The following is a 20,728-nucleotide window of genomic DNA, read 5'->3' on the forward strand; positions in this document are numbered from 1 at the left end:
ACCCCCTCACTCTGAGGGAAGCGGCCGCCGTGTTGTGAGCTGCCCTGTGGGGAAACCCAGGGGGCAGAGATCTGAGGGGGCTTCTGGGCCACAGCCAGCGAGAAACTGAGTCCACGAGCTTGTGAGGATCTGAATCCTGCCAAAGCACCTAGAGGACCCGCAGGTGGGTCCTCCCCCAGTTGACAGTTTGCACGGGATGCACAAACCTTTCTCATTCCCACTCTGCATAAAGCACTGTGCTAGGTACCAGGGACTAAAGGGTGACTAACACCCAGGCTGTGCCCATGCTCTCAATCTCACAGGAAACAGGTGTGGAAACCAGCAATCCTGGAGACAGTAGGGTTGGGTGCAGAAGGTAGAAGTTGCCCAGAAGAGAAAATAGTTTTATCTGCTCAAGGAAGTTGGTTAGGAAAGACTCTAACACATAAGGTTCTGTCTGAGTTGGCATTAGAAGGGTGAGTAGGGGATTTATGGAGGGAAAAGGGGCATTTCTAGGCAGGGGAAACTGCATGGATAAAGATCTGTAGACCTAGCTTGTTGGAAGGATTCCGTGTTTTTTGGAGTGCAGGCAATAAAGGTGGTCTGTAGATTTACGGCCAGTGGCTTTATTTGAGTTTCTGTAACCTTTGGATTTTTGTTGTTTTCCTACAGAATATGAAGTCCAGGGAGGTCAAAATGGAGTGTCTGTAATGCTTTGCCAGCTATCAAGGCAGACAGGGCACCTGCAGGTGGAGCACAGGTGGCCCCTCTATTGGCTGCAGCTCCAGCTCCTCCCCCTTTCCCAGCACATAAACCCTTCAGCCTCACTGAATAGTCACTGGGAGTGAAGGGAAGCTCCATGATCACAGGCCTGCAGGGAATCCCTGAGGAAAGAATCCTAGAGGCAAGGGGCCATGGACCTGATCCCAAGCTTTTCCGTGGAAACCTGGGTTCTCCTGGCTACCAGCCTGGTGCTCCTCTACCTGTGAGTAACTGTTCAGGCTCATCTCCTCTGTAACCTTGAGCTAGAAAGTGAGACTCACCTCTTTCCATCCCTCTGGCCTGAAATTCCCCAGGGTTGCCCAACACTGGCCTGAGTGGGTGGATGTCTCATTGGTAAAAAGCGGTAAGTCCCAGCCAACCTGCCCTCTTTTATTTCCTTCGGAGTTTGTCATGTAGCACAAAATTTCTACCATCATATTTTGTCAACTTTTGGTTCAGACCTTCTCTAGGAGGCACCTATTAAAAACCATAGCTGCGAATGGGAATACAATTTGCGTGGACCTAGACTAACCAACCAGAACCCAGCAGAGGCAGATTAGAAACAACTGGTCCCCATGCAGTGGACTCCTCACCCCTTCTCAAGCTGTGGGATCCTGGTGGGAGGAGGAAGTAACTTGGGTTTTGGTCTCATTATCTTCACCTTCTGGGTTCTGTATCTGCTGCAAGAGATGTGTAGGAGGATTGGCCCCTGTGTCACTGTGTCACTTGGGGTTTCCTGCTCTCTTCCCTCCCTCCCCAGGTATCGTTTACACAAGGCACCTGGTCACCCAGGGGCTGGAGACTGATCCCTCCTCACTTCAGATCAGCCCTCCCCTCTTTCCTGTGCCCCTCCATGGTACCCCCTTCCAAGACTCAATTCCCCCACCCTGTACTGTGTAGAACTATCTACCCCGTAATGAGACGTCTTTAGAGGAGAGGAGACTTGGCAGATATCTTGAAATTACATTCATTTCTTATACCGTTTCTTCCAGTCTCTGGGAGCTTTAGCATCAACATAGAAATTATTTTCCCCATGAAATGAAATTTGCTAAGCCTGTAAAGGCACAAGTCCCCAGATCCCAAACTCCCCAAATTTGGAGTTTAGTATTTTTTCCCTTTAAGTTCAGTAGAGGAGGATGAATCAAAACCATGTACCAGAGGAATTCCTTTCAATGGTGATTCCTGGCATCATGGAGCAGGCTGGGAGAGGAGTTATTTTCAATGTGTAGGTAAGGAAGGCTGCCTCCATGTCACATTTGACCTCTATCTCAATTTCACTTTCATCCAGAGTAGGAAATATAATGACAAGAACATAGAAAACATACACCTTATTTTAATTTTTTGAAAGTCCTGCTAGGAATCAGGTATTGTGGCAACATATTTTCTGTCTGATGACATTTTATTTTATTTTTATTTTTTATTTTAAAATTTTAAGGACTTTTATTGAGATGTAATAGACATAAATAAACTGCATATATTTAAAGTGTACAGTTTGATTTTTTTCCTATTAATAATGTGTATATGGCAATCCCAATCTCCCTGATGACATTTTAAAATTAATTTATGTGGTTTAATTTCACTCTCCATAATACAGTATTTGTTATGATACGAGGCTATTTCCAGCATGTTTTTTCGAAGGATAAAAGAGGGCTGCTGTGCAATATTGTCTCTGAGGGCAGGTGAGTATACGTGCCTTGGAGCCAGTGATGATGTGAGAGGCATCCAGGTGGGGTCAGGGTGGAGGGGGAGAATATTCCTCATCCCTCAGAGCAGACCTCCCAGAGATACTCCTCCGACCTGGTCTCTCAAGAGGTCAGCAGGTTTAGTATCTCATCTGCTTGAAGCCTGGGGACGGGGACACCACCTAAATCACACTGTGTGGTCTGGCTGGCAGTGGGGCTGGCACTGGATAGTGTCACCACCAGACAAACAACACTGTAGCCTTAGAAGATACTGGTGCAGCCGAGAGTCAGTAGCTGCAGACAGTGTTCTCCTTATGTTGACATAATATAAACACAATAAGAATGATTACTCTAAAAAAGAGGGAAGCTGGAAAGAAACCAAAGATTTCACCCAGCCCACCCTCAGCCTTGATATGGAACCATGTGAGTTTAGACACTAGATCACATCTTTCCTTGGGACCAATGTTCTGCTACACTCACTCAGTTACTGGGCATCACTTGAAAGTTCATGTAACACACTGAAAGTTCAGAAGCAGAAATTCATGTGCCCTGGTTGTGATGGCAAAGGAAGGAACTGAGGTGGGAATAGCCCCGGTCACCCCCGTTTGGCAGTTGGTGGCCACACCTCCACCAGCTGTCCTGGAGGAAGTATCCAAACACCCAGCTGGGCTTGGCCAAGGTGCCTCTGCTGCATCCTTCAAGCACAAGTTCTTTTGCAATTTTTCGGGTTTATTTTATCACATGTTATAACATTTGCTGAATTTGTATTGAATATTTGAATCCTGTCCTACTTTAAAATCTAACCTCTGAAGAAGAAGAGTCAAAGTCTTAATCCACCAATCGGGCACATCAGATTCAATTTATGTTGCACGATGTGTCTTTTGCTCTTCACAGGAAGGTACGTGAAGTTTGGAAGACCCATGTCTTTTCGCTGAAAGCACCTGTAGGGCATGTTGAACCATTTATACACATCATACACTTTAGGCATGCTTTCCTAATTTGCCTTTGCAGAGGCCCAGCAAGTTCATGGTTAAAATATTTGCTTGCAGCCTGTTTCCTCAGCCTTTCTTCTCCTCTACTCTGGCATTTCTCAGTAACACCAGAGAAAATTTGCAAGGATTCAGAACCTCGGGTTGTGGTATTTCACAGGCAATACATGAAAGATGAGTTGCAGGCAGGCTTGCCATAGGGAGCACGAGCCTTAAACAGAGGCAGTAAACTAACTGCTTTGTTGAGTGAGCATCTTGAACAAAATGGGCGTGCCTGGCACTGTGCTTAGGAGGTGAGGTCAGGGTGGAGGCCCAGATGCCAGGAGAGGAGGAATGGCCTGGAAATGCATGCTTTAGTCATTGGTTCCTTTGTGCAGTTTCATCCATGGAACATATTCATGGTTAATCACCCTTCTCTGTAGCTCAAGACAAGCAAATTGCCTGATGACAGAGACTGGGGTGTAGCTCACATTTCTATGATGCCGATTAAACCACATATTACATTTTATAGAAGTAAAAAGATTATTGTTCTGCAAGGCCTTATTATGAAGATAGACTTAAGAAGAATTAAATCCTAAAATGGGGTCAGGCATAGAGAGGAAGAAAAGCGCCACAATCTCCAAGCCAACTGCAGAACAGTGTCATAGTAGGCCCTTAAAAACTCTCTGTTAGTATGTAGTTGCGGTTAAGCTAAATCTCATTATTGAAACAGAAAAAAAATTCCTCCTTTTACCACAATGAGAATCTCTAAATCATGGAAGGGTCAAGTTACTAAATAAACATGGGTGAATTCCCTGGAAGAAATGCAGCTTGAATGTCTCAGGAGCACTCAAATTGGAAATATTGATCAAGTATCCACTCTAGGATTGGGGCAATGAAGACTTCTGCTGCTTTTCGCTAATCATCATTACTCTCTGTGGGTCTCACCATGGAGGTGGGAAAAAATGATGAATGAATGTAATCATTGCTTTGGGAACTGGTGTTGTTATTTATCACCTACGTGCTTTCTCCCTAGGTCGCCTGTTCCAGCTCTGAGTCAGTGACTGGCCAGCCCCAGCACCTATTCCGTAATCCCTGTGACCTGGTTTTCTCTCTCACTTTATAGATATGGGACTTATTCCCATGGACGTTTTAAGAAGCTGGGGATTCCCGGGCCATCACCTCTGCCTTATTTTGGAAATGTTCTGTCCTACCGGAAGGTACGTGTTGTTTGAGCTCCTTCTTTTGCTTCTTCTGGCTGCAAATCCCAGCTGAGTTCCACAGTAAAAATTCTCCTCCTCAGGAGGAAGTTCTGAGGTTTCTCACTTTCCAGAAAGGGCATCCTAGGCCCCACTCAACACATGACCATGTTTACTGCAGGGCTCTAATGCCAACTGTTAGGAGCCTCAGGTTTTGCCTCGGTCAGACAGCCCAGGTCTTTGGCTGATTCAGCACAGAACCTGAAGTTCCAACTTGTAGACACTGTGAAGAGGATCTTCTTTCTGCCAGGTGCAGATTCCCAGGAAGGCACAATCCTGCTAAGTATCAGGAGAAAAGCACAAAGGGGATCCCCGTAATGGCTCAGTCAGCTGCGTACACTAGAGTCAGACTTTTCTGTTGGTGGCATGAGCTCTGGGTACCCTTTTTTTTTCCTTCCTTCTGAATTGCTTGGACACTTCAGTTTCTAAGGCAGCCTGAGTGGTCACCATCAGGTAGTTTGCACATACTTGGATTCTCTCAAGAACTACTCATCTCTGCAGGTTTTTTTGCATGTTCTACTCCACCTCTTGCTACCCATGACATCTTTTGGGATTTGAGAGATAGAACAAGAACTTTCTGCTTTACTTCTTTGCCTTCAGTGGAGGCACCTTATGGGTGCATTTGAGCAGGGAGCGAGTGATTTGAAAAATTTATTCTAAATTTAATTGAAGTGAACAGAATGTGCTAGGTGACACATGGACTATGACTTCTGCCTGAGCCTTGATATTAATCCAGCTCTGATGTCTCATCCATGGCCTGGTCCCTGATCTGAGGTCATGAGCTACGTCCAGATGTCCAGGGGCAGAGCCTTGTGTGCAGGCTACTCTCTGGCTCAGATATCCTTTCCTGAAGACATGAGGCTTGTTTCTCAGATCCTGATTTTCCCAACTGAGGCATTCATTGTCTCATGGCCTAAGATCTTCCTGAAGTTTCTTCCTTCTGAAAAAGCAATAATTTCCTTTCCACTTTCCCAAGATGAACTCCTTAGTAGTCTGACCCCAATACCCACATTTCTGGGACCTTCATTTGCATAGTTAAACCCTCAAGTATCACAGCAGAAACTTAGCGACACAAAGTGGTTTTGCTGTGTGTGTGTGTTTGTTTTGTTTCGTTTTTAACTTACAGAAGAGAAAACTCAGGTCATGTGTTTCAATTCCTATTGTCTTTGTGGAGTTGTGGCATCTCCTCATCTTTTTCATATTGAGCTAGAAAATTAGAAGCAGGTCTACTTTGTGGTTCATTCAATCAGTCACTTTCTTACTCAATTCCCAAGGCTTAGACATACTTACATTTTCCTGACTAACAGAGGTCACTGGTGTTTTAACTTCCTAATTCTGCTAGAATTCTAGACAGGACTCATGAGATAAATGAAAAGGCTGCTAAACTAGGAGATGAAAGTATGTGCAGGCTGCTCTAACTTTCCCTCAGTTTCAGTTATTTCCTGAGGGACAAAGAGTTACTTAGTATTCACAGACAGAGGTAAGCATTTAGTGTCTACAGTAGTTGGAGGAAATGCAAGAGCAATTATAAATTCTCCATGTCAAGTATCTCCTCTATTATCTCCAATTTCTCCTGAGACGTCTCTGCATAGGAACTTCCCTCCAGCTGTCAGTGAAAATAGTAAGCCTGATTTCATGGGCTTCAGGACATTTTTGTTCCAGTTAGAGGTGGGGTTCAATACATTTAGTTTAATAATCGAATTTTGTTTCTCCTTCCAGGGTGTTTGGGATTTTGACAATGAATGTTTTAAAAAGTATGGAAAAATGTGGGGGTGAGTATTCTGGAACTGTCCATTGGATAGACTTGTTATGATGTGGCGCCCCTGTGGTGTGGAGGACAGTCTCAGTCCAGAGCTTGTTGGCATGAAGCCATCTATTGTAAAGCTTTCGAGGGAAGCGTGTTCTACCAGGGATCCCAGATGTCGCCAGGCATCCAGGTGCACAGTCTGAACCAGGCCTGGAGAGTCTCAGGTCATCATCCCTTTTCTCCAGACCCTGAGGCCCAGGGACTCCTAGCATCACTTTCTGTCTGGTGTCTCTCTCCTTGCTCTTTTCTCCATTTTTCTTTCATTAGGTCAGCTTTAATTGCATAAAATGTATTATTGCAGAACATGCTAATACGTGCCCATAAGTGCACATTATTGCCCTTTCCCACCCGATTCACTTTTAATTAAAAGCCAAAAATCCTTTATGTAAATTTTGGATTTAATATGTCCTTTTGGAAAAAGGGCTGGAGGTTAGGGAAACAGAATGGGAAACGATTTCTGCTCAGTGTTTTCCTTTCTCCAAACGTATGGAATGTTTTTAACATTTGAAGCCAAGACTTTCCAATAAAATTGTATTGAATTATTGTTTTATCTACTCTTTTCCTCTGACTTTGAGAACATGTGGGATATATCTAACCCAGAGTGTGTCAGGTGGGCTGATGGGCTTTAGGAGCTGTTGGAGCTTTAGTGAGAGCAGCAGGAGAGGTGTCATGTGGTGACTATTTGCCAAAAACAAGTGGGAGAAGGCTCTACCTCTCTGTGCCTCTTCATCTTCTCTGATCAAGTCCTCAATAACCATAGGAACCCTGCTGAGTCTCCATGGCCCCAAAAGGGTAACATGATTGAGTGGAAAGAACACATAGCCCTGGATCACTACTGGACCAGCTCCAGCTGCCCCTCCAGCATTTGGTACTTCCGAGCTCTGGATGGAGTCACTTTCTCATGGTGGATTCCAGTTCTCTTTTTAGAAAATGGCTCTTATGCTTGGGTGTAAATAAGAGCCCCAGGGAGAGTGTGTTATGACTGAAGACTTGGGCCCCACCCACCAGTAACACCAAATCTAGAGGATCTAGGGTGGGGCCCAAGACTGTGAATTTCAACTGGTATTGTAAGAAATACTAAGGCGGGAGTGACATCGTGATTATAAAGGGTCATCCAAACCACTATCCCTTCTCCACCCAGGTGTGTGTGTGTTTGTTTTGGATAAAACGTGATGGAAGGCAGGGTATTGTCTAGAAATATGGTCAGTTAGATGGAAGAGCAGATTAAGTGCCTCCTCAATCACTGCTGTCACTGTTTCAACCCTAAATGCACTTGACACTCAAACCCTCTGAGTTTTAGAATACTTTAGGAAGTGGCAGCAAGTGCCATGATTCTCATCCATTTTTATACGTGATCACAAAACCACTTGAAATTCCTCTGTGAAGTTAAAGAAAGAGTAGGTGACTTGTAGAAAATCTTCCATTATTTTCTAGCAATTGCAAACGATAGATAGAAGATATAAAATGCCAGAATACAGTGTGATTAACTCAGAGTAAACCTCACACCAGTGATCCATTCCCAGGAGCGGGCATCCTGACAGGCCAAACTGGGATGTGTCACATCTGAGGAGTGGGCTTTGTGTGGTAGGTGGGTCAAACGTGGGCCTGCCCTAATGCTAATGGATGTCACCTACATGCAGCCCGAGGCCCGTGGGACCCATGTCGAAGAATAAATATAAGTTATGAAAAGAATATATTTTGAAAATAATTATACGTGCTCTTTTGAATTATTTTACTCTCTTTGTCCTTTTCTTTCAAAGTGTCCTAAACTTGATGCTACCAAGGATATGTCTTTATTAGTTAAAATAATATTTCCTTAAAAAGTTATAAACCAGAAAGCAAGTTTTAGAAAATAGAGCAAAGCAATCTTTCATAATTCTACTCTCACTTGTGGAGCATTCAAAATCTTCTTCCACTTGTAGACACATTGTTACATATTTATTTATGATCAGTGTGTCTAAAGTTTTATATACATTTCATGCTTTTGATGTATTTTTAAAAATGACTGAATGGGTGGACTCTCCCAAATTAATTATTTTTTCCTTCTTTGTTAATTTACTTGCCTTTAAGTAGTTACTAAGCTTGTGTCCTTTTTGATAATGAAATATTTTACACATATAAAATGATGGAGAATGGTATGGGAAATACCTACACACCACCTAGACTTAACAGATGTCCTCATGGTATTTCTAACCATGATCTCTAGGAGTAAGGATTATCTACTGTCAGGATGAGCGTCTGGACGCCCAAGTGTGGCTCCAGCTGCTGAAACTGGCTCGTTAAATCTAATCAGCTCTGTTTTCCCTACACAGGTTTTATGAAGGTCGCCGGTGTTTGCTGGCTCTCACAGATCCAGAGATGATCAAAACTGTGCTAGTGAAAGAATGTTATTCTGTCTTCACAAACCGGAAGGTAAGCAGTGATTTTTTTTTTAAATTTAAAATTTTATTTATTTATTCATTATTTATTCTGTAATAATTATAAATTCACAAGATGTTGTCAAAAGAGGAAAACACAGAGAGGTTTCATGTTATGTACTCTTCATCCTATTTCCTCCAGTGGTCAATATCTTGCATACTTGTAGTATAATATCAAAGCAGGAAATTGGCATTGATACTATCCACAGGGCTTATTCAGATTTCATCAGTTTTATGTGCACTCATTGGAGTGTGTGTGTGTGTGTGTGTGATGCTCTTTGAAAATTTATCAAACATGTAGATTTGTGTAACTAGCACCAGAATCAATATACAGAAATGTTGCATCCCCTTAATGCTCCTTCTTACTATTCTTTTACAGTCGTGGTGAGTAGCTCATGTTTTCCTCTGATAAGGGTCTTTAGCAGAGTAAATATGTTTTTTATTTTGATGAAGCCAATTTATCCATTTTCCCTCTTGTGGGTTGTGTCTTTGATGTTAAGCCCGAAAACTTTTTCTAGCCTGCGGTCCTGAAGATTTTCTCCTATTTTTTCCTAAATATTATGTAATGTTATGTTTTATGTTTAAGTCTATGACCCATTTTGTGTTAATTTTTGTATAAGATGTGAGATTAGGTCATGGTTTTTTTTTTGTTTGTTTTCCCTATGTGTCTAAATTGCCCCACCATTCTTTGTGGAAGGATCACTCTTCCTTCATTAAATAGCTTTTGCACCATTGTCAAAAATCACTTGGACCATTTCTCCATTTACAGCCAAAATCAATTATGTGGTGTTTAAAACTTTTACTGATGTCAAATGGAGGAAAGAAACAGAAAAAAAAAAAAAAAAAAAAGATTTTTACAAAGTAATAAAATTTAAAACTGAACTGTTTAAATGTTGCTGTTTTTTACCTGTCTGTTCTTGTCCAAAAGTGGGACATTGCTAGGGAGAAGAGGAAGGTTCCACTTGGTTCCTTAAATCACCAAAAGCCCCAGCCCAGAATGCAGCAACCCCATCCCCCGAATTCTTGCAACATTATTTCCTGGTTGGTTGATGCCAAGGCAAAAAGACATCCTTTTAATGGTTAGAGAGGATCAGTTGCTTAAATGATTTCATGTCGATGTTGTATTTACGGTTTTACAATAAAACGACATTTAGGGAAAAGAAAATCACTTGGACCTGTTTATGTGAGTTATTTCTTACTCTCTGTTGAGTTCCTTGATCTATATATCAATTGCTACACCAGTACCACACAATCTTGATTCCTGTAGCTGTATAATATGTTACCATGTAGAACATTCCTCCCACTTTACTATTTTTTCAGAATTGTTTTAGCTCTTTTAAGTCCTTTTCCTTTCCATACAATTTAGATTTAGCTCAAAGATTGCTGAGGGACTTCCCTGGTGGTCCAGTGGTTAAGACTGGGAGCTTCCACTGCAGGGGGCGCAGGTTAGATCCCTGGCTAGAGAACTAAGATCCCTCATGCTGCATGCCGTGGCCAAAAAGTAAAAAAATTACAAATAATTATAAAAAATGTCTGAGATTTCGATAGGAATTGAATTGAACCTATAGATCAATTTGGGGAAAGTCTTTCCTTTTACTAGGTCAGATCTTTTGATCATGAGCACAGTGTGTCTGTTTATTTACAGTTTCTTTCATCCTTTTATAAAATCGCATAGTTCTCAGCATAGAGATCCTGGCCATATTTTGTTAACATAGACGTTTTATAAATGGTGTCACTTTCTTTGGCGTGACTGTAGGTGGTACTGTGCTTTTAATGTGTTGTCACATATTCATTGTTATTATATGAAGATGTGATTGATTTTTGTTTATTGATCTTGTATTCTCAACCTTGCTGAGGTCGATGGTTATTTCTAGAGGTTTTCTTTTCATTTTCCTTGAGATTTTCTTTGTTGGCAATGATGTCACCTGAAAATAGGAACAGTTCTACATTTTCCTTTCCAATCTGTATGTCTTTCGTCTCTTTTTGGGGGTATCTTGCTGCACCAGCTAGGACATACTGCACTAGTTCAGAGTTCTTATGCTGCCAGATGAGAAGGAGAGAGACATCTTTGCCTTGTTCCTGATCTTAGGGGGAAGCATTCAGTCTTTCACCATTTAAACATTTTTAATTGGACATATAAAATTGTGTGTATTTAATGTGTGCAACGTGATATTTGATATATGTACACGTTATGAAATGATTACCAGAAACTAATAGCATACCCTCCCATCGTTACCTTTTTTTGTGCGTATCATATGAACATTTAAGATCTCCTCTCTTAACAGCTTTCAGGTATGCAGTGCAGTATTATTAACTACGGTCACCATGCTGTACATTAGGTTTCCAGCACTTATTCACCTTACAACTGAAAAATTGTTGGATAGCTTTGATCACTAGCTTTCCTCGCCATTGTTCCCTCGCCCCCATTAACCTCCGAGGACCACCATCTACACTTTGTTACTATCAGTTTGCCGGTTTTTTTTTTAGATTCCACGTATGGGGGGATCATGCAATATTTGTCCTTCTGTGTCTGGCTTAAATCAATTAGCACATTGTCCTCAAGGGCCATCCGTGTGTCTCCAATGGCAGGATTTTCTTGTTTTTTAAAGGTGGACATCACCTTTCTTTATCCATCCATCTGTCCGTCTACATTTAAAGTGCTCATTGGTAGAGAGGACTCATGTGGCCGCAGGGAGTAGCTGCATGCGCAGTCCAGCGGCAGGAGTCAGGACTGGCCCCCAGCACCTGAGCAGCTGCAGGGCCTGTGGTGGTGTTTTGCACACGTTCACCTGTTGGGGTGGGTCCTGGGTCTCAGGGCATCAGTGGTGGCACTGGCTGGAGCAGCTCCATTGGGGTGGGAGGGGGCGAGGCATGGCTCAGGCAGGTGGAATGTGCTAATGTAGAATCTTGGGGGGCTATACACAGCAAAATCTCCAGAGGGTTCACAAGACTGTGCAGGCAGTTGGACTCTGGGGTCTCCTGCAGGGCAAGACAGAGTACCCCAGTCCGTTAGTGGGGTGAAACCCAAGCACTTCAATTGTGCAATGCTCAGCAAGGCTGTGGAAACCGGTCACTTACGCTGCTGTGCTCTTTCCAGCAAAGGGAACTGTCTCAGGCTGGGGAGGTCCCTCTTGGCACTGAGCAGTGCCGGCCTGGGGAATGGGATGATGCAGGCAAAATGAAACTTTTCCCTTCCCCTTTTTGTGAGTTATTCTTACGTTTCTTGCACTGCTGTGTTTTGGAAGCTTCTTCAGTGGAGTCCTGAGGTCTCCCACACTGCCTTCCATTTGTTGTGAGCTAATTGTTGTTCTTTGTAGGGGGAAGGAGGCTGGCGTCTCCTGCTCCACCGTCTTGGTGACACCACTTCAGTATCTCATCATTAAGTGCGGTGTTAGCTGTAGGTTATTTTGTAGATGCTCTTTCTTGTGTTGTGGAAGTTTCCTTCTTTATCTAGTTTGTGAGTTACTATCATGAATGAGTGTGCTGGAGGCATCTGTTTTAAAACAAAATACCATTTTGGACGATGAAAGAAAGTATCAAGTAGGTTGGCTCCATAGATCAATCCCAAACAGAGTGAACTCTTTCCTTTTCCTCCTTTCGTTAGGGGAAAAACGGAAAGGAAAAAGATTTCCATATAATTGTCACATAATTATGTCCACATAATTAACTGCTATTTTTTTTAAATCACGCTATCGAGACATCCATTTCTGATGCTCATGCTGTAGATATATGTAAAGACAGAACTGTTCTGAGGGAACATACACTTGCCAACGCTCTCTGGCTGTCTTTTGCCAGTTCCCTTGTACTCTGCACAGCCCAGGAGGATGAATGAGGCCTTCTTCCTGTTTATTTCCCTGGAAGAACAGTTTCCCTACCGCTTGGGTCATTGAAGAGTATGGTATTAACAGATACAAAGTACTACACGTGAAATACATAAGCAAGAAGCTTACTATATAACCCAGGGAACTATATCCCATATCTTGTAATAACCTATTATGGAAAATCATCTGAATCACTTTGCAGTACACCTGTAACTAACACAATATTGTAAATCGATTATTCAACTATACTTTAATAATAAAAAAGAGAATGACTATATAGGCTGGAAACCACATCACTGACTGGATGTCTCCTCTGCCCTCACAGGTAACTAAACATTTGAGATAAATATTTACTGAGCATCCAGCATGGGACCTGCTCCTAAGTAGACAGTAAATATTTGTTGAATAATTTGTTCCCACTTAAGAAATTTTCGCCAACTGTTGAGAATTCCGAAACTTATGTAGGGTAAATGTGTTTTGCTTTTGACTCTAGCCCCCTGGTCCAGTGGGAGTTCTGAAAACAGCCATCACTCTAGCTGAGGATGAACAATGGAAGAGAATACGGACGCTACTGTCTCCAACCTTCACCAGTGGGAAGCTCAAGGAGGTAAGAAAAGAAGAGGACTTTCAGTGAGAAACTTAAGGAATGACTGTAGGGACAGGTAGGAAATCAGATCATACTCCCTCTCAAGGAGGAATCTGCTGAATTTGAGTTTCCTTAAAATAGTCTTTTATCTTTACATCCTGGAAGAGACCTTTTAAAATTCCTTATAAAACGTCACTTACAGCTCCATGCTTGGGAAAGCCAGGTCCTTCTAGGACTTGAGTCTGCCTTTAACTTCGGGTGATGTTGTATTTTGTGTGTAGATGTTCCCCATTCTTGGCCAGTATGGAGATGTGTTGGTGAGGAACCTGAAGAAGGAAGCAGAGAAAGGCAAGCCCATCAACATGAAAGAGTAAGTAGGGCTGAACCTGCTGATACCTGAGCTATGCTGAGAGCCTCCAGCTGCCTGCCAGGGAGCCAGATTCCGCTGCTGAGTTCCTCTAGTGACAGACAGAAGTAGGTGTGTGGTGGCACAGCTCCACCGGCCCTTCCACCCAAGAAGGAGTGGTGGCTCCTCAAAGAGAGCAGGGCAGCCGGGAGAGAAAGGACCTTCTCCTGTGTACACGAGCCAGGATGGACTCATCCGCTGAACCATCACTTTGGATATTCTGGAAGACAAAAACACATAGTGTAGACAGGAGAAACATTATGGTGCCAACGTTTTGAGTGTAGAGGGTGTGGAATGGAGGTGGGGAGGCTCTTCCCACATATCGGCAGGCAGTGTGTTAGGCAGGATGTTACAGCATGGAACTTCAAACAACTTAAATCGCTTCACAGTTTTTCTGAGGATACCTGCAAATAATAAATATTACTTTTTACCAACATTTGTTTTTCTTTCGGCCTCAAAGAGAGAAGGTCCTGTGTAGGCTATGGGTAGGGTGATCATAGCATTTGTTGTCTAAACTGAGATTTAAAAACAAGTTATCCAGGAACAACAGGCATACCTGGAGAATGTCCTGGCAAAGCTGGGGACATATGATCACCTACTATAGGATCCCCTAAGTCAATTTTGGAGTGTTTATTTATTTCTCTCTCCATCCATAATTTATTTTGAAGGTTGGCTGACCAGGTTTATTCACTCACTGTTTTTTATTTTTTCAATAATATTTGTTTATTTTGAAACTAGAAAGATTTTTAGTTCTTACATTTCACTGAAATGATTCTGCCCTCAGGGCAAGCCCAGACCACTGGAGCTGAGGAAGAGTGGGTCTTTCGGGAGCCTTAGCAGCGGTGTAATACAGTGAGGGGGATGTTCCTGGTGACTCAGAACCGGGGCTGCTGTTCTGTAATGCACTAAGGAGGGATCAGCCCTGAGCACAGGCTCTGTGGGGAGGCAACACCCAGATCGATGTTCCCTTTCTTGGCTCCCCAGGATGAGTTAATTTTACCCCCTTTGTTCTGCTCAGACACAGTCCTTATACACCTACTATTGCCTGTAGTCAAAACACACTGCTCTACTTTGTCTGATTAGGGGTGTCTATCCTTCTATGACTGAGCTCCTTGAGTTCATGGTGGGGGGTGTCTAACCTGCCTTAGCATCCCCATCCCCCAGCACAGGGCCAGCTACATCATTGGAACCTTATAAACATCTCACCAGTGAGTTAGTAGCATAGATTCTTCAGAGGATCCAGCAGGTGGTTCTGAAAGGATGTGGCTCTTTACTTGTCATGTCTGGGCATCTGATTTTACATATGCTTCTTGTTGCATTAGTATGTGTTGGGAAAGGATATAAAGAGGTGTTGATTTTCGTTGTTCATATCTCTCTCTACTCAGCATCTTCGGGGCCTACAGCATGGATGTGATTACTAGCACATCATTTGGAGTGAACGTTGATTCCCTCAACAACCCACAAGATCCCTTTGTGGAATATGGCAGGAAAATCTCAACAATTGATTTCTTCAATCTATTGACTCTCTCATTTGGTATGTGAACTAGTGTATTTCTTTTTTTTTTAATTCCTTCTTCCCTTCCTTCCATCGTCCCTCCATCCCTGCCTGCCTCCTTTCCTTCCTTCCTTCCTTCCTCTTCCTTTTTTCATAACAGCTTATTTGAGATATAATTCATGTATGATATAATTTACCCCTTTAAAAATGTAATTCATTGGTTTTTATATCCTACATGTCCATCAACAGATGAAATGGATAGTGAAAAAGTGATATATATGTATATACTCAAAATTCAAATGTGTGTGTACACACATGCACAATGCACGCACACACAAGCACACAATTGGATATTATTCAGCCAAAAAGGAAGGAAATCCTGCCATTTACAACAAAGTGGAAGGACCTTGAGAGTGTTACATTAAGTGAAATAAGTCAGACAGAGAAAGGAAAATACTTCCATGTAGAATCAAAAACAAAACAAAACAAAGCAAAACAAAAAGCAAAAAAAGAAGGAGAAGAAGAAAACCAGACTCCTGGAAAAACAGGATCAGATTTTTGGTTACCTGAAGCGTGGGTTCAGTGGTGGGGGAATTAGATAAAGGTATTCAAAAGACATAGACTTTCAGTTATAACATAAAAATACTGGCAGTGTATGTACAGTGAGAGTATAATTAACACTGCTGTATAATATATTTTTATATTGCCAAGAAAGTAGATTCTAAAATTTCTCATCACAAGGGAAATAAAATCTCTTTGTAACTATATAACATGAGGAATGTTAACTAAACTTATGGTGTTAACAATTTCACAATATATGTATGTTAAGTCATTGTGCTGTACACAAACTAATGCAGTGCTGCATCTCAACTCAATAAAATTTTTTAAATAAGATTTTTTAGTACATTCAAAGATATGTGCAACCATCACTAAAGTCAGTTGTTGCACATTTTTGTCAACTCACAAACCCCGTACCTGAGAACTCTCACCTCCCACTCCCCTTAGCCCTAAGCAACCACTAGTCTACTTCCTGTCTCTATAGATTTGCCTATTCAGGGCACTTCGTGTAGACGGAATCATACAATATGTAGTCTTTTGTGGCTGGCTTCCATCAGTTATCATGATGTTTTCAAGGTTCTTGTAGTGTATATCAGTACTTTGTTTCTTTGTATGGCCAAGTAACATTCCATCATATGGGCGTTCTGCAGTTTGCTGACCCATTCATCAGTTGATGGGCATTTGGGTCATTTCCACCTTTTGGCCACTGTGAATAGAGCTGCTCTGCACATTCACGTACGAGTTTTTGTTTAAATACCTGTTTTCAGTTCTTTGGGTAGAACTCAGGTGAAATTGCTAATTTATATAGTAATTCTGGGTTTAAGTTATTAAGTAACGGCCAAATTGTTTCCCACAGTCTTTTTTGGGTAAATATCTATTCAAATCCTTTGCACATTTATAGTTGGATTTTATTTCTGTTGTTGAGTTGTAAGAGTTCTTTATATATTCTAGGTAAGAGTCCTTTATCAGATCTGTGATTTAAAAAGATTTTTCCCTTTCTGTAAGTGTCTTTTCACTTTGTTGATAGTGTACATTGAAATGAAAATTTTTAAATTTTGATGATGTATAATTTCCGTAGTTTTCCTTTTATTTCCTGTGCTGTTGGTGTCATATCTATGAATCCATTGCCAAATCTGAGGTCATGAAGATTTACCCTTGGTTTTCTTTGAAGAGTTGTATCGTTTTAGCTTGTATGTTTAGGTCTTTGATTTATTTTGAGTTTGTTTTTGTATATGGTGAGAGGTAAGAGTCTGCTTCATTCTTTTGCATGTAGCTATCCAGTTGTCCCAGAACGTTTTATTAAAGATGATTTCATCCCCATCGAATGGTCTTGGGACACTTCTCAATATTCAGTTTACCACAGACAAGTGGATTTATTTCCACTCTAAATTCTATTCCACTGATCTATATGTCCATCCTTATACCAGTATGACATTGCCTTGTGTATTATAAATTTGTGATTTTTTTACACTCTTTATTGGAATATAATTGCTTTACACTGTTGTGCCAGTTTCTGCTGTACAACAAAGTGAATCAGCTGTATTTATACATATATCCCCATATCCCCTCCATCCTGTGACTCCCTCCCACCCTCCCTGTGATAAGTTTTGAACAGGGAATGTTAGTCCTCAACTTTATGCTTTTTTTTTTTCAAGATTGTTTTTGCCCCTGTGGGCCTCTTGCAATTGCATATGAATTTTAAATTCAGCTTGTCAATTTCTACAAAGAAGCCGGCTAGGATTCTGATAGGGACTGTGTTAAATCCGTAGATTTGCTGTCTTGACAATGTTAGGTGTCCTGATATATGAACATGGGATGTTTTTCATTTACTTAGATCTTCTTTATTTCAACAATGTTGCAGTTTTTCAGGTAGAAGTTTTGCACTTCTTTTGTTAACTTACTCCTAAGTATTCTATATTTTGATATTATTGTAAATGGGGTTATTTTCTTAATTTTCCTTTTGGGTTATTTATTACAGTGTATAGAAATATAGCTGATTTTGCATATTGCTCTTGTATTCTGAAACCCTGTTGAGCTTTTTGTTATTTCTAATAGGATTTCAGTGGATTCTTTAGGATTGTTTGTGTACAAGATCACGTTATCTGATCGTAGAAGAGTTTTATTTCTTCATTACCTATATTAATACATTTAATTTCTTTTTGTGGCCTAATTACCCTGGCTAAAACCTCTAGTTAATATTAGATAATCATGTGGTCGTTGTTTTTTATTCCTTTGATACAGTTTATTATACAACTTTGCATTCCTGAGATAAACCCCACTTGGGTTTCACTTTTTATATGTTGCTTTATATATTCACTTTTTATATATTGTGTCACTTTTAATATATTGCTGGTTTCAATTTGCTAGTATTTTGTTGAGGATTTGTGCATCCATGGTATAAGGTATGTTGGTCTGTAGCCTTCTTTGCTTGTGCTATTTTTGCCTGGTTTTAGTATCAGACTCATACAACTTGAAAGTGTTCCAACATCTATTTTTTGGAAGAGTTTGTTAAGAATGGTATTACTTCTTTAAATATTTGGTACTATTCATTATTGAAACCACCTGGAGCTGAGCTTTTTTTTTTTCCAAACTGTGGGTGGTTTCTTGATTAGTAACTTAAACTTTGTACTTCTTATAGGTGTATCAGACTGTCCATTTCTTTGATTCAGTTTCTGTAGTTCTGTAGTTTCTGTAGTTCTGTAGTTCCTGTCTTTCTAGGAATCTGTCCATTTTATCTAAGTTATCTAATTTATTGCTATACTATTATGCAAAGATTTCCTTATAGCCCTTCTCATTTATAAAATGTCAGTAGTAATCTCGCTTCTTTCATTTCTGATGCTAGCAACTTGAGTGTTTTCTCTTTTTTTCTTGGACAGTTTAGCTAAAAAAATAAACCTTTTCAAAGTTTTGGCTTTTGGTTTCATTGATTTTCTTCATTGTTTTTGATCATCCTGTTCATTTTATTTTTTTCTCTATATTATTTTCTTCTGTATACCTACTTTAGGTTTTGTTTGCTCTTCATTTTTTCAGTGTGTTAAAGTAGAAAGTTAGATTTTTTTAAGCTCTTTATTGGAATATAATTGCTTTACACTCTTGTATCAGCTTATGAGGTACACCAAAGTGAATCAGCTGTATTTATACATATATCCTCATATCCCTTCCCTCGCAGGACTCCCTCCCGCCCTCCCTATCCTGGTCCTCTAAGGCATCACCCATCATCGAGTTGATCTCCCTTTGTTTGTTATACAGCAACTTCCCACTAGCTATCTATTTTATAGTTGGTAGTGTAAATATGTCTATGCTACTCTCTCACTTCATCCCCTTATTCTTACCCTGTCACTGGGTTCATCAGTACCATTTTTATTTTTAGATTGCGTATATATGAGTTAGCATACAATATTTGTTTTTCTCTTTCTGTCCTATTTTACTCTGTATGACAGACTCTAGGTCTATCCACCTTATTACATATAGCTCCATCTCATCCCTTTTTATAGCTGAGTAATATTCCATTGTATATATGTGCCACATCTTCTTTATCCAATCATCTGTTGATGGGCATTTAAGTTGCTTTCATGTCCTGGCTATTGTAAACAGTGCTGCAATGAACATTACAGTACATGTTTCTTTTTGGATTATGGTGTTCTCTGGGTATGTGCCCAGTTGTGGGATTACTGGGTCATATGGTAGTTCTATTTTTAGTTTTGTTTTTTAAGGAACCTCCAAACTGTTTTCCATAGTGGCTACACCAACTTACATTCCCACCAACAGTGCAGGAGAACTCCCTTTTCTCCACACCCTCTCCAACATTTATTGTTTCTAGAATTTTTGATGATGGCCATTCTGACCGGTTTGAGGTGATACCTCATTGTGGCTTTGACTTGCAATTCTCTAATGATTAGTGATACTGAGCATCTTTTCATGTGTTTGTTGGCCATCTGTATGTCTTCTTTGGAGAAATGTCAATTTATGTCTTCTGCCCATTTGTGGATTGGGTTATTTGCATTTTTGGTATTAAGCTGCATGAGCTGCTTGTATATTTTGGAGGTTAATCCTTTGTCCATTGCTTCATTGGCGAGTATTTTCTCCCATTCTGAGGGTTGTCTTCTTGTCTTGTTTAGGGTTTCTTTCACTGTGCAAAAGGTTTTTAAGTCTCATTAGGTCCCATTTGTTTATTCTTAATTTTATTTCCATGATTCTAGGAGGTGGGTCCACAAGGATCTTGCTTTGATGGATGTCATAGAGTGTTCTGCCTATGTTTTCCTCTAGGAGTTTTATAGTGTCTGGCCTTACATGTAGGTCTTTACTCCATTTTGAGTTTATTTTTGTGTATGGTGTTAGGAATTGTTCTAATTTCATTTTTTTACGTGTGGCTGTCCAATTTTCCAAGCACCACTTACTGAAGGGGCTGTCTTTTTTCCATTGTATTTTCTTGCCTCCTTTGTCAAAGATAAGGTGCGCATATGTGCTTGGGTTTACCTCTGGGTTCTCTATTCTGTTCCACTGATCTTCCTTTCTATTTTTGTGCCAGTAGGAAGTTAGGTTTTTGATTTGAGATCTTCATTCCGTTAAAATATAAATATGTTTGGGATTGACATGTACATACTGCTATATTTAAAAATAATCAGCAAGGACCTACTGTATAGCATAGGGAACTCAGCTCAATATTCTGTAATAACCTAATGGGAAAAGAATTTGAAAAAGAATAGATACACGTATATGTATAACTTAATCACCTTGCTATACACTTGAAATTAACACAACATTGTTAACAAACTATACTACAATATAAAATAAAAATTTAAAAAAAGTAAACATGTAGAGTCATAAATTCCTCTCTGAACATTGCTTTTGCTATGTCCCATCAGTTTTGGTATGTTGTGTCTTCATTTTTATTCATCTAAAAGTAATTTCTGATTGCCCTTTTGATATCTTCTGCAACTTATTGGTTATTTAAGAGTGTGTTATTTAATTTCCACATATTTGTGTGT

The 20,728-nt window shown here is 40.6% G+C and overlaps 1 protein-coding gene across 2 annotated transcripts in view; it reads left to right on the forward strand.

The window, feature by feature from the left end:
* Positions 1–812: 812 nt before the first annotated feature.
* LOC130860539 (cytochrome P450 3A29-like) overlaps positions 813–20,728 on the forward strand; it is a 32,931-nt gene continuing 13,015 nt past the window's right edge. Inside the window, exons 1-7 of one of the 2 annotated variants that reach the window (XM_057748875.1) lie at positions 813–964; positions 4,518–4,611; positions 6,370–6,422; positions 8,770–8,869; positions 13,189–13,302; positions 13,563–13,651; positions 15,073–15,221. In XM_057748875.1, coding sequence (XP_057604858.1) covers positions 894–964; positions 4,518–4,611; positions 6,370–6,422; positions 8,770–8,869; positions 13,189–13,302; positions 13,563–13,651; positions 15,073–15,221 — 670 coding nt within the window. In that variant the 5' untranslated portion in view covers positions 813–893. Of the gene's footprint in view, positions 965–4,517; positions 4,612–6,369; positions 6,423–8,769; positions 8,870–13,188; positions 13,303–13,562; positions 13,652–15,072; positions 15,222–20,728 lie in introns of those variants that run through there. The other variant, XM_057748876.1, reaches the window with a different exon arrangement.

The sequence above is a fragment of the Hippopotamus amphibius genome, chromosome 9 (genome assembly GCF_030028045.1).
Source record: "Hippopotamus amphibius kiboko isolate mHipAmp2 chromosome 9, mHipAmp2.hap2, whole genome shotgun sequence".
Taxonomy (NCBI): domain Eukaryota; kingdom Metazoa; phylum Chordata; class Mammalia; order Artiodactyla; family Hippopotamidae; genus Hippopotamus; species Hippopotamus amphibius.